The 13,007-nt window shown below is 46.8% G+C and overlaps 1 protein-coding gene across 1 annotated transcript; it reads left to right on the top strand.

The window, feature by feature from the left end:
• LOC149442265 (histone H4) lies at positions 1-328 on the top strand. Its single transcript, XM_089656234.1, has one exon. It carries the CDS (start codon positions 17-19, stop codon positions 326-328), a length of 312 nt encoding a protein of 103 aa, XP_089512360.1. The 5' UTR covers positions 1-16.
• Positions 329-13,007: the final 12,679 nt, after the last annotated feature.

Raw genomic sequence — 13,007 nt, 5'->3', positions numbered from 1 at the left:
GCAGAGAAGAATCGTCATGTCTGGTCGCGGTAAAGGAGGGAAGGGTCTGGGGAAAGGCGGCGCCAAGCGCCACAGGAAGGTGCTCCGGGACAACATCCAGGGCATCACCAAACCCGCCATCCGACGTTTGGCCCGCAGAGGGGGAGTCAAGCGCATCTCCGGCCTCATCTATGAGGAGACCCGCGGAGTGCTGAAAGTCTTCCTGGAGAATGTCATCCGCGATGCCGTCACCTACACCGAGCACGCCAAGAGGAAGACCGTCACCGCCATGGATGTCGTCTATGCTCTCAAACGGCAGGGACGCACTCTCTACGGATTCGGAGGATAAATCCTCACAACCACTCTCCCTTCATCGTCACAAAGGCCCTTCTCAGGGCCGCCATCTTCTCATACGAAGGGCTATTAATAGAAACATCGAGATTAGAGATGAGCGAATCGAAGTATCCGAAGTGGAATTCGAGTCGAATATCGGAAAAATTTCGATTCGTGCCGAATCCGAAAAATAGCCTAATTCGGACGCGCGAATCGAAATTTTTCAGAAAATGGCGGCTGACATGTGCGGCGACGGAGCGGGGATGTCTGGGAAGGCGCGCAGACAAGGCGCGCTGACCCATATTGCATTCCTCAACTACATGTGATCGCAGCAGCCAGCCAGCACTGTGTAATGGTCGAGCTATAAATAGCGGCCATTTTGGAATTCTTCATTTGCCTGCAGTCATTGAACAGAGGCAGACCGCTCTGTATTAGGGACAGGGACAGAGTTAGGGCCACAGAAACGATAATTGGGGACAGAGAAAAGTTACTTAGGGACAGAGAACCATTACTCAGGGACACAGACTTGTTAATGAGGGCCACAGAATCGTTATTTAGGGACAAAGAAACGCTAGTTAGGGCCACAGAATTCATACTCAGGGACAGACAGAATTGTTACTCAGTGCCAGAGAATTGTTACTTAGGGCCACAGAAACGTTATTAGGGCCACAGAATTTTTACTCAGGGACAGACAGAATTGTTACTGAGTGCCAGAGAATTGTTACTTAGGGCCACAGAAACTTTAATTAGGGCCACAGAATTTTTACTCAGGGACAGACAGAATTGTTACTGAGTGCCAGATAATTGTTACTCAGGAACAGACAGAATTGTTACTGAGTGCCAGAGAATTGTTACTTAGGGCCACAGAAACTTTACTTAGGGCCACAGAATTGTTACTCGCACAGACACAGAATTGTTACTCGCACAGACACAGAACTGTTACTGAGGGCCACAGAAACTTTACTTAGGGCCACAGAATTGTTACTCGCACAGACACAGAATTGTTACTCACACAGACACAGAACTGTTACTGAGGGCCACAGAACTGTTACTTAGGGACACAGAATTGTTACTCGCACAGACACAGAATTGTTACTCAGGGCAACAGAACTGTTACTTAGGGACAAAGAAACGCTAGTTAGGGCCACAGAATTCATACTCAGGGACAGACAGAATTGTTACGGAGTGCCAGAGAATTGTTACTCAGGGCCACAGAAACTTTACTTAGGGCCACAGAATTTTTACTCAGGGACAGACAGAATTGTTACTGAGTGCCAGAGAATTGTTACTCAGGGACAGACAGAATTGTTACTGAGTGCCAGAGAATTGTTACTTAGGGCCACAGAATTGTTACTCACACAGACACAGATTTGTTACTCGCACAGACACAGAATTGTTACTGAAGGCCACAGAACTTTTACTTAGGGCCATAGAATTGTTACTCGCACAGACACAGAATTGTTACTCGCACAGACACAGAACTGTTACTGAGGGCCACAGAACTGTTACTTAGGGACACAGAATTGTTACTCGCACAGACACAGAATTGTTACTCAGGGCCACAGAACTGTTACTTAGGGACAAAGAAACGCTAGTTAGGGCCACAGAATTCATACTCAGGGACAGACAGAATTGTTACGGAGTGCCAGAGAATTGTTACTCAGGGCCACAGAAACTTTACTTAGGGCCACAAAATTTTTACTCAGGGACAGACAGAATTGTTACTGAGTGCCAGAGAATTGTTACTCAGGGACAGACAGAATTGTTACTCAGTGCCAGAGAATTGTTACTTAGGGCCACAGAAACGTTATTAGGGCCACAGAATTTTTACTCAGGGACAGACAGAATTGTTACTGAGTGCCAGAGAATTGTTACTCAGGGACAGACAGAATTGTTACTGAGTGCCAGAGAATTGTTACTTAGGGCCACAGAAACTTTAATTAGGGCCACAGAATTTTTACTCAGGGACAGACAGAATTGTTACTGAGTGCCAGAGAATTGTTACTCAGGGACAGACAGAATTGTTACTGAGTGCCAGAGAATTGTTACTTAGGGCCACAGAAACTTTACTTAGGGCCACAGAATTGTTACTCGCACAGACACAGAATTGTTACTCGCACAGACACAGAACTGTTACTGAGGGCCACAGAAACTTTACTTAGGGCCACAGAATTGTTACTCGCACAGACACAGAATTGTTACTCACACAGACACAGAACTGTTACTGAGGGCCACAGAACTGTTACTTAGGGCCACAGAATTGTTACTCGCACAGACACAGAATTGTTACTCAGGGCCACAGAACTGTTACTTAGGGACAAAGAAACGCTAGTTAGGGCCACAGAATTCATACTCAGGGACAGACAGAATTGTTACGGAGTGCCAGAGAATTGTTACTCAGGGCCACAGAAACTTTACTTAGGGCCACAGAATTTTTACTCAGGGACAGACAGAATTGTTACTGAGTGCCAGAGAATTGTTACTCAGGGACAGACAGAATTGTTACTGAGTGCCAGAGAATTGTTACTTAGGGCCACAGAATTGTTACTCACACAGACACAGATTTGTTACTCGCACAGACACAGAATTGTTACTGAAGGCCACAGAACTTTTACTTAGGGCCACAGAATTGTTACTCGCACAGACACAGAATTGTTACTCGCACAGACACAGAACTGTTACTGAGGGCCACAGAACTGTTACTTAGGGACACAGAATTGTTACTCGCACAGACACAGAATTGTTACTCAGGGCCACAGAACTGTTACTTAGGGACAAAGAAACGCTAGTTAGGGCCACAGAATTCATACTCAGGGACAGACAGAATTGTTACGGAGTGCCAGAGAATTGTTACTCAGGGCCACAGAAACTTTACTTAGGGCCACAGAATTTTTACTCAGGGACAGACAGAATTGTTACTGAGTGCCAGAGAATTGCTACTCAGGGACAGACAGAATTGTTACGGAGTGCCAGAGAATTGTTACTCAGGGCCACAGAAACTTTACTTAGGGCCACAGAATTTTTACTCAGGGACAGACAGAATTGTTACTGAGTGCCATAGAATTGTTACTCAGGGACAGACAGAATTGTTACTGAGTGCCAGAGAATTGTTACTCAGGGACAGACAGAATTGTTACTGAGTGCCAGAGAATTGTTACTCAGGGACAGACAGAATTGTTACTGAGTGCCAGAGAATTGTTACTTAGGGCCACAGAAACTTTAATTAGGGCCACAGAATTTTTACTCAGGGACAGACAGAATTGTTACTGAGTGCCAGAGAATTGTTACTCAGGGACAGACAGAATTGTTACTGAGTGCCAGAGAATTGTTACTCAGGGACAGACAGAATTGTTACTGAGTGCCAGAGAATTGTTACTCAGGGACAGACAGAATTGTTACTGAGTGCCAGAGAATTGTTACTCAGGGACAGACAGAATTGTTACTGAGTGCCAGAGAATTGTTACTCAGGGCCACAGAAACTTTACTTAGGTCCACAGAATTTTTACTCAGGGACAGACAGAATTGTTACGGAGTGCCAGAGAATTGTTACTCAGGGCCACAGAAACTTTACTTACAGTTGTGGCCAAAATTATTCAACCCCCACTGAAATTGAGTGTTTTGGCCAGTTTGACATTGCTTTTGATCATTCAGTCATCTTGCTTACATTTACATTAAAGAGGCACTTGTAGGTCAGACAAATATAACATAACAGTTATAATGAAATAACCACAAATGTCTTTTCTGTGCTCACAGCATTATCAGTTTTATTCAACCCCCAAGTGACATTCAATCTTAGTACTTAGTACAGCATCCTTTTACAGTTATAACAGCTTTTAAACGTGAAGCATAGCTTGACACAAGTGTCTTGCAGCGATCTACGGGTATCTTCGCCCATTCTTCATGGGCAAAGGCCTCCAGTTCAGTCACATTCTTAGGCTTGCGCACTGCAACTGCTTTCTTTAAGTCCCACCAGAGGTTCTCAATCGGATTTAAGTCTGGTGACTGCGATGGCCACTCCAAAATGTTCCAGCCTTTCCTCTGCAACCATGCTCTAGTGGACTTGGAGGTATGCTTGGGATCATTGTCCTGTTGAAAGGTCCAACGTCTCCCAAGCCTCAGGTGTGTGACGGACTGCATCACGTTTCCATCCAATATCTCCTGGTACTGAAGAGAATTCATGGTACCTTGCACACGCTGAAGCTTCCCTGTACCTGCAGAAGCAAAACAGCCCCAAAGCATGATTGACCCTCCACCATGCTTCACAGTAGGCAAGGTGTTCTTTTCATCATAGGCCTTGTTCTTCCTCCTCCAAACATAGCGTTGATCCATGGGCCCAAACAGTTCTAATTTTGTTTCATCAGTCCACAGAACACTATCCCACAACTTTTGTGGTTTGTCCACATGGCTTTTGGCATACTGCAGTCGACTCTTCTTATTCTTTGGAGACAGCAAGGGGGTACGCCTGGGAGTTCTGGCACGGAGGCCTTCATTACGCAGTGTGCGTCTTATTGTCTGGGCTGAAACTTCTGTACCCACATCTGACAAATCTTTTCTCAGTTCCTCAGCAGTCACACGGGGACTTCTCTCCACTCTACGCTTCAGGTAGCGCACAGCAGTCGAAGTCAGCATCTTCTTTCTGCCACGACCAGGTAGCGTTTCAACAGTGCCCTTTGCCTTGAATTTGCGAATGATGCTTCCTAAGGTGTCTCTTGGTATGTTTAACATCTTTGCAATCTTCTTATAGCCATTGCCCTTCCTGTGAAGAGAAATCACCTCTTCTCTTGTCTTCCTGGACCATTCTCTTGCCTTCACCATGTTTGTAACCACACCAGTAAATGTCTAGAAGGAGCTGAGTATCACAGTCATTTTAAAGCTGCCTAATTGGTGCTTATTATGCTTGATTGCTGCTCGGTGACATCCACAGGTGTTTTCAATACCTGATGGAAAGCACCTGTATGAACCTCTGTTCTTCAGAGTGGTAGTCTTTAAGGGGTTGAATAATTGTGGCAATGAAGAAACCACATAAGAACCATTTACTACTGTATTACATAAACAATTGATGTCATTTTAGTTGCATTTGGGTAGTTACAACGTCCTTGTAGGATTTGATTCTGAATACAATTCCAAATGTACACTATAGTCCCTAAACCCCTTTACAGCATTGGGGGTTGAATAATTTTGGCCACAACTGTAGGGCCACAGAATTTTTACTCAGGGACAGATAGAATTGTTACTGAGTGCCAGAGAATTGTTACTCAGGGACAGACAGAATTGTTACTGAGTGCCAGAGAATTGTTACTTAGGGCCACAGAAACTTTACTTAGGGCCACAGAATTTTTACTCAGGGACAGACAGAATTGTTACTGAGTGCCAGAGAATTGTTACTCAGGGACAGACAGAATTGTTACGGAGTGCCAGAGAATTGTTACTCAGGGACAGACAGAATTGTTACTGAGTGCCAGAGAATTGTTACTCAGGGACAGACAGAATTGTTACTGAGTGCCAGAGAATTGTTACTTAGGGCCACAGAAACTTTTATTAGGGCCACAGAATTGTTACTCGCACAGACACAGAATTGTTACTCAGGGCCACAGAACTGTTACTTAGGGACAAAGAAACGCTAGTTAGGGCCACAGAATTCATACTCAGGGACAGACAGAATTGTTACGGAGTGCCAGAGAATTGTTACTCAGGGCCACAGAAACTTTAATTAGGGCCACAGAATTTTTACTCAGGGACAGACAGAATTGTTACTGAGTGCCAGAGAATTGTTACTCAGGGACAGACAGAATTGTTACGGAGTGCCAGAGAATTGTTACTCAGGGCCACAGAAACTTTACTTAGGGCCACAGAATTTTTACTCAGGGACAGACAGAATTGTTACTGAGTGCCAGAGAATTGTTACTCAGGGACAGACAGAATTGTTACTGAGTGCCAGAGAATTGTTACTCAGGGACAGACAGAATTGTTACTGAGTGCCAGAGAATTGTTACTCAGGGACAGACAGAATTGTTACGGAGTGCCAGAGAATTGTTACTCAGGGCCACAGAAACTTTACTTAGGGCCACAAAATTTTTACTCAGGGACAGACAGAATTGTTACTGAGTGCCAGAGAATTGTTACTCAGGGACAGACAGAATTGTTACTCAGTGCCAGAGAATTGTTACTTAGGGCCACAGAAACGTTATTAGGGCCACAGAATTTTTACTCAGGGACAGACAGAATTGTTACTGAGTGCCAGAGAATTGTTACTCAGGGACAGACAGAATTGTTACTGAGTGCCAGAGAATTGTTACTTAGGGCCACAGAAACTTTAATTAGGGCCACAGAATTTTTACTCAGGGACAGACAGAATTGTTACTGAGTGCCAGAGAATTGTTACTCAGGGACAGACAGAATTGTTACTGAGTGCCAGAGAATTGTTACTTAGGGCCACAGAAACTTTACTTAGTGCCACAGAATTGTTACTCGCACAGACACAGAATTGTTACTCGCACAGACACAGAACTGTTACTGAGGGCCACAGAAACTTTACTTAGGGCCACAGAATTGTTACTCGCACAGACACAGAATTGTTACTCACACAGACACAGAACTGTTACTGAGGGCCACAGAACTGTTACTTAGGGCCACAGAATTGTTACTCGCACAGACACAGAATTGTTACTCAGGGCCACAGAACTGTTACTTAGGGACAAAGAAACGCTAGTTAGGGCCACAGAATTCATACTCAGGGACAGACAGAATTGTTACGGAGTGCCAGAGAATTGTTACTCAGGGCCACAGAAACTTTACTTAGGGCCACAGAATTTTTACTCAGGGACAGACAGAATTGTTACTGAGTGCCAGAGAATTGTTACTCAGGGACAGACAGAATTGTTACTGAGTGCCAGAGAATTGTTACTTAGGGCCACAGAATTGTTACTCACACAGACACAGATTTGTTACTCGCACAGACACAGAATTGTTACTGAAGGCCACAGAACTTTTACTTAGGGCCACAGAATTGTTACTCGCACAGACACAGAATTGTTACTCGCACAGACACAGAACTGTTACTGAGGGCCACAGAACTGTTACTTAGGGACACAGAATTGTTACTCGCACAGACACAGAATTGTTACTCAGGGCCACAGAACTGTTACTTAGGGACAAAGAAACGCTAGTTAGGGCCACAGAATTCATACTCAGGGACAGACAGAATTGTTACGGAGTGCCAGAGAATTGTTACTCAGGGCCACAGAAACTTTAATTAGGGCCACAGAATTTTTACTCAGGGACAGACAGAATTGTTACTGAGTGCCAGAGAATTGTTACTCAGGGACAGACAGAATTGTTACGGAGTGCCAGAGAATTGTTACTCAGGGCCACAGAAACTTTACTTAGGGCCACAAAATTTTTACTCAGGGACAGACAGAATTGTTACTGAGTGCCAGAGAATTGTTACTCAGGGACAGACAGAATTGTTACTCAGTGCCAGAGAATTGTTACTTAGGGCCACAGAAACGTTATTAGGGCCACAGAATTTTTACTCAGGGACAGAGAGAATTGTTACTCAGGGACAGACAGAATTGTTACTGAGTGCCAGAGAATTGTTACTTAGGGCCACAGAAACTTTAATTAGGGCCACAGAATTTTTACTCAGGGACAGACAGAATTGTTACTGAGTGCCAGAGAATTGTTACTCAGGGACAGACAGAATTGTTACTGAGTGCCAGAGAATTGTTACTTAGGGCCACAGAAACTTTACTTAGGGCCACAGATTTGTTACTCGCACAGACACAGAATTGTTACTCGCACAGACACAGAACTGTTACTGAGGGCCACAGAAACTTTTCTTAGGGCCACAGAATTGTTACTCGCACAGACACAGAATTGTTACTCACACAGACACAGAACTGTTACTGAGGGCCACAGAACTGTTACTTAGGGCCACAGAATTGTTACTCGCACAGACACAGAATTGTTACTCAGGGCCACAGAACTGTTACTTAGGGACAAAGAAACGCTAGTTAGGGCCACAGAATTCATACTCAGGGACAGACAGAATTGTTACGGAGTGCCAGAGAATTGTTACTCAGGGCCACAGAAACTTTAATTAGGGCCACAGAATTTTTACTCAGGGACAGACAGAATTGTTACTGAGTGCCAGAGAATTGTTACTCAGGGACAGACAGAATTGTTACGGAGTGCCAGAGAATTGTTACTCAGGGCCACAGAAACTTTACTTAGGGCCACAGAATTTTTACTCAGGGACAGACAGAATTGTTACTGAGTGCCAGAGAATTGTTACTCAGGGCCACAGAAACTTTACTTAGGGCCACAGAATTTTTACTCAGGGACAGACAGAATTGTTACTGAGTGCCAGAGAATTGTTACTCAGGGACACATAATCGTTGAATTAAAGAGTATGTCAGACAACATGCAGAGGAGTGGCAGAAGAGGCAATTTTTTAGGAGCGAGCAGACGTGGCAGCAGAGGAAGGGATCGAGGCAGCACTATTCGCAGCCAGAGGCCAGTGCTCCCGGTGTCATCCAGCGGTCGTGTCTCCACCGACAACCCTGCCGTCATTGATTGGTTGGCTCGGTCGTCTTCCTCTTCCCAGGTCACCTCTGACACCTACAGCCAACGGTCGGTGGGTACGTCAGACACAACCGTTAGTTGGCATGGCCCGGGAGCAAGCCCACTGAAATCACATGTCCTCTACCTGCCCCTGTCCTTTGCTGTTCCCTCACCAAGCGAAGTATCGCATGCTGTGGGCTCAGCCCCACTGTACAGTGAGGAAGAGCTAACAGAGGGCGGTCAGGAACGGGGGGAGACATCGGCCTTTTCAGCAGCCAGGCGAAGAAGTACTGGCGAGGAGAGTGACATAGGGTGCTGGCAGATTACGGACCTCCCATAGCTGCTGCCAGGCCCCTAATCTGCCATGGGCCCCTATATACCGCCTCCTCATGCTGCTGCCAAGTCCAGAGTCTCTCATGGGTCCCTATACGGCCTCCCATTGCTGCTGTCTCCATCGCCACACTCTGCCATGTGCCACTTTCAGGTCTCCTCACACACTGCTGGTGTGTTGAATTTTTTGACATAGGGTGCTGGCAGATTACGGGCCTCCTATAGCTGCTGCCAGGCCCCTAATCTGCCATAGGCCCCTATATACCGCCTCCTCATGCTGCTGCTAGGTCCAGAGTCTCTCATGGGTCCCTGTACGGCCTCCCATTGCTGCTGTCTCCATCGCCACACTCTGCCATGTGCCACTTTCAGGTCTCCTCACACTGCTGGTGTGTAGAATTTTTTGACATAGGGTGCTGGCAGATTACGGGCCTCCTATAGCTGCTGCCAGGCCCCTAATCTGCCATGGACCCCTATATACCGCCTCCTCATGCTGCTGCCAGGTCCAGAGTCTCTCATGGGTCCCTGTACGGCCTCCCATTGCTGCTGTCTCCATCGCCACACTCTGCCATGTGCCACTTTCAGGTCTCCTCACACACTGCTGGTGTGTTGAATTTTTTGACATAGCGTGCTGGCAGATTACGGACCTCCCATAGCTGCTGCCAGGCCCCTAATCTGCCATGGGCCCCTATATACCGCCTCCTCATGCTGCTGCCAAGTCCAGAGTCTCTCATGGGTCCCTATACGGCCTCCCATTGCTGCTGTCTCCATCGCCACACTCTGCCATGTGCCACTTTCAGGTCTCCTCACACACTGCTGGTGTGTTGAATTTTTTGACATAGGGTGCTGCCAGATTATGGGCCCCCTATAGCTGCTGCCAGGCCCCTAATCTGCCATGGGCCCCTATATACCGCCTCCTCATGCTGCTGCCAGTTCCAGAGTCTCTCATGGGTCCCTGTACGGCCTCCCATTGCTGCTGTCTCCATCGCCACACTCTGCCATGTGCCACTTTCAGGTCTCCTCACACTGCTGGTGTGTTACATTTTTTGTCATAGGGTGCTGGCAGATTACGGGCTTCCCATAGCTGCTGCCAGGCCCCTAATCTGCCATGGGCCCCTATATACCGCCTCCTCATGCTGCTGCCAAGTCCAGAGTCTCTCATGGGTCCCTGTACGGCCTCCCATTGCTGCTGTCTCCATCGCCACACTCTGCCATGTGCCACTTTCAGGTCTCCTCACACACTGCTGTTGTGTTGAATTTTTTGACATAGGGTGCTGGCAGATTACGGGCCTCCCATAGCTGCTGCCAGGCCCCTAATCTGCCATGGGCCCCTATATACCGCCTCCTCATGCTGCTGCCAAGTCCAGAGTCTCTCATGGGTCCCTGTACGGCCTCCCATTGCTGCTGTCTCCATCGCCACACTCTGCCATGTGCCACTTTCAGGTCTCCTCACACACTGCTGTTGTGTTGAATTTTTTGACATAGGGTGCTGGCAGATTACGGGCCTCCCATAGCTGCTGCCAGGCCCCTAATCTGCCATGGGCCCTTATATACCGCATCCTCATGCTGCTGCCAAGTCCAGAGTCTCTCATGGGTCCCTGTACGGCCTCCCATTGCTGCTGCCAGGAGGCAGCAGGGTCGCAGCAGTGTCAGTGGAGGCAAACGGCCACGGAGTAGAGCACCAGCTCCACTGCAACCTACCACCACGGCCAGTAGTGGTGCCGGTGTGTATGGAGGAAGTAGCAGTCAGCCAGTGAGGAGTAGAGGAGGCAAAGTTTCCTACTCTGCGGTGTGGCAATTTTTCGTCAAGCCGCCCGAGGAAGTAAACGTAGCCGTATGTCGACTATGTGGCCAGAAAGTCAAGCGTGGCCAGGGGGCCCATGTTGGGACTACAGCGTTGCGTCAGCATATGCAGCGTCACCATTCGGTGGCCTGGGAAAACCGTGATAAAGATACGGCGGTTCTGCCTGCCCCAGCCCAGGGTTCCATTTTGTCATAGGGTGCTGGCAGATTACAGGCCTCCCATAGGTGCTGCCAGGCCCCAAATCTGCCATGGACCCCCGTACCGCCTGGTCACGCTGCTGCTGGGCCCACAGTGTGACCTGGGTCCCTGTACCGCCTCCCATTGCTCCCACTCTGCCATGTGCCACTTTCAGGTCTCCTCACACTGCTGGTGGGTTCCATTTTTGTCATAGGGTGCTGTATGGCCTCCCATTGCTGCTGCCTCCACCGCCACACTGTGGCTCCAAACACTGGTTTTGGCCCCGTGACTGGCCAAATGAGTGAAGTGTGCGGTGATTCTAAGATCGACGGCACTCATCTGCATGTCATACTGAGTGACAGTATTATTTCTCTTCCCCAGCAGACTCCAAGGGCATTTAAATTAAAGGTACAGTGTTCTGCACTAATATTAAGTCTCTCTGAAGCCTAGAAACACCCTTTTTTAAGTTAAATTCACAGCGAATTTATTCGACTCGAATCGAATATTGTCCACGAATTCGCCGAATCGAATTTTTCATTTCTTCGCTCATCTCTAATCGAGATCATCAATCTCTCGGGGAATATTTAGAAACTCAAACATTCTTTTCATTGTACATATTTATTTGGCAGTGTTAGGAGTTATTTCTAACAATCATTTCAGCTGTGAGATCTGTAACAGCTGCAAGTCTTTAATAGATCTGATATTGAAAGGATTCAGTAACCAGAATCCAGTTGTAGACTTTCATTCCAAGCAGATTTATCGATTAGTCAGGGAAGTGGTGTTTGTTGATTGTTCGCCAATAAATGTCATCTGATGATCTCCTTTGTTCTCGGGCTCGGATTTGGCGATATAATAAACTCAAACGAGCTGGGCCCTCGATCCCCTCATGTTTTGCATTGTATTGGTATTGTTCTGTCACATGTTCTGTCCCCCTTTGTAATGTACAGCGCTGAGCGAACTATCGGCGCTTTATAAATACTGTATAATATAAATCGGGCTAATTATTTCTCTGGAACGATCTACACAATTCCGGCGGCAAAATTTGAAATCTGAGCCAATCACAGCTGTGGGCGTTGTCTCCATCAGCTAGTAATGCATTTCTTACGAGTAAAAAAAATATAGTGCAGGAAATTCAACAAAATCAGTAAACTGAGAACTCCATCTTGTCGGGTTTTCAGTACAAATAAAACATTTCACATGAATATCTGCAATGCTCGGAATGAATGGAAGGATTGATCGATCTTCCCGGATATAACGGTCAATGGATGCAGATTGTCTGTAACGGTCCATAGAATTCCGGCGGGCAATGGGAATTTATTATACAATTGAAGCAATGACCGTTTTTTAATCATATAGACAAACAAATTGTTTGGGAGTAAATTATCTGATCAGAATCAATAAACAATGATTTTAGGAAAATTATCTTTTAGAATTCGGATGTGAAAACCGGTAATCCGCTACAAATAACCCGCCCGATCCCGGGGCGCCGAGAGATCACTTTGTACCCAGAAAGTTCAACATAGAAATCCTTCCCGGCGTCCAAACGTCTTCCTATGGAGAAGCAGAGATGACACCCGGATGTAGAGGAGACTTACTGTCCGGACGGCGGGAAGGATTTCCAACTTTTAGAATTGTCATTACAAACACGTGACAGCTTCCATCCCAGAACGTCCTTTACTAATCCGAGATCTACAGAGCAGGACGGAGGGAAGAAGTCGCCGACTTTCCTCCTCCAGACCCCGAGAATCCCACAGAAGCGGGAGATAGAGAGGAGTGTGGGATTGGTGTCCATAGAAGCCGTATGTCCGCCCTTTGTATGGAGATG

This window comes from Staurois parvus, unplaced genomic scaffold (genome assembly GCF_062004578.1).
Source record: "Staurois parvus isolate SC_StPar_1 unplaced genomic scaffold, SC_StPar_1.0 ptg000897l, whole genome shotgun sequence".
Classification (NCBI taxonomy): domain Eukaryota; kingdom Metazoa; phylum Chordata; class Amphibia; order Anura; family Ranidae; genus Staurois; species Staurois parvus.
This window is presented reverse-complemented; position numbering and strand designations above follow the sequence as displayed.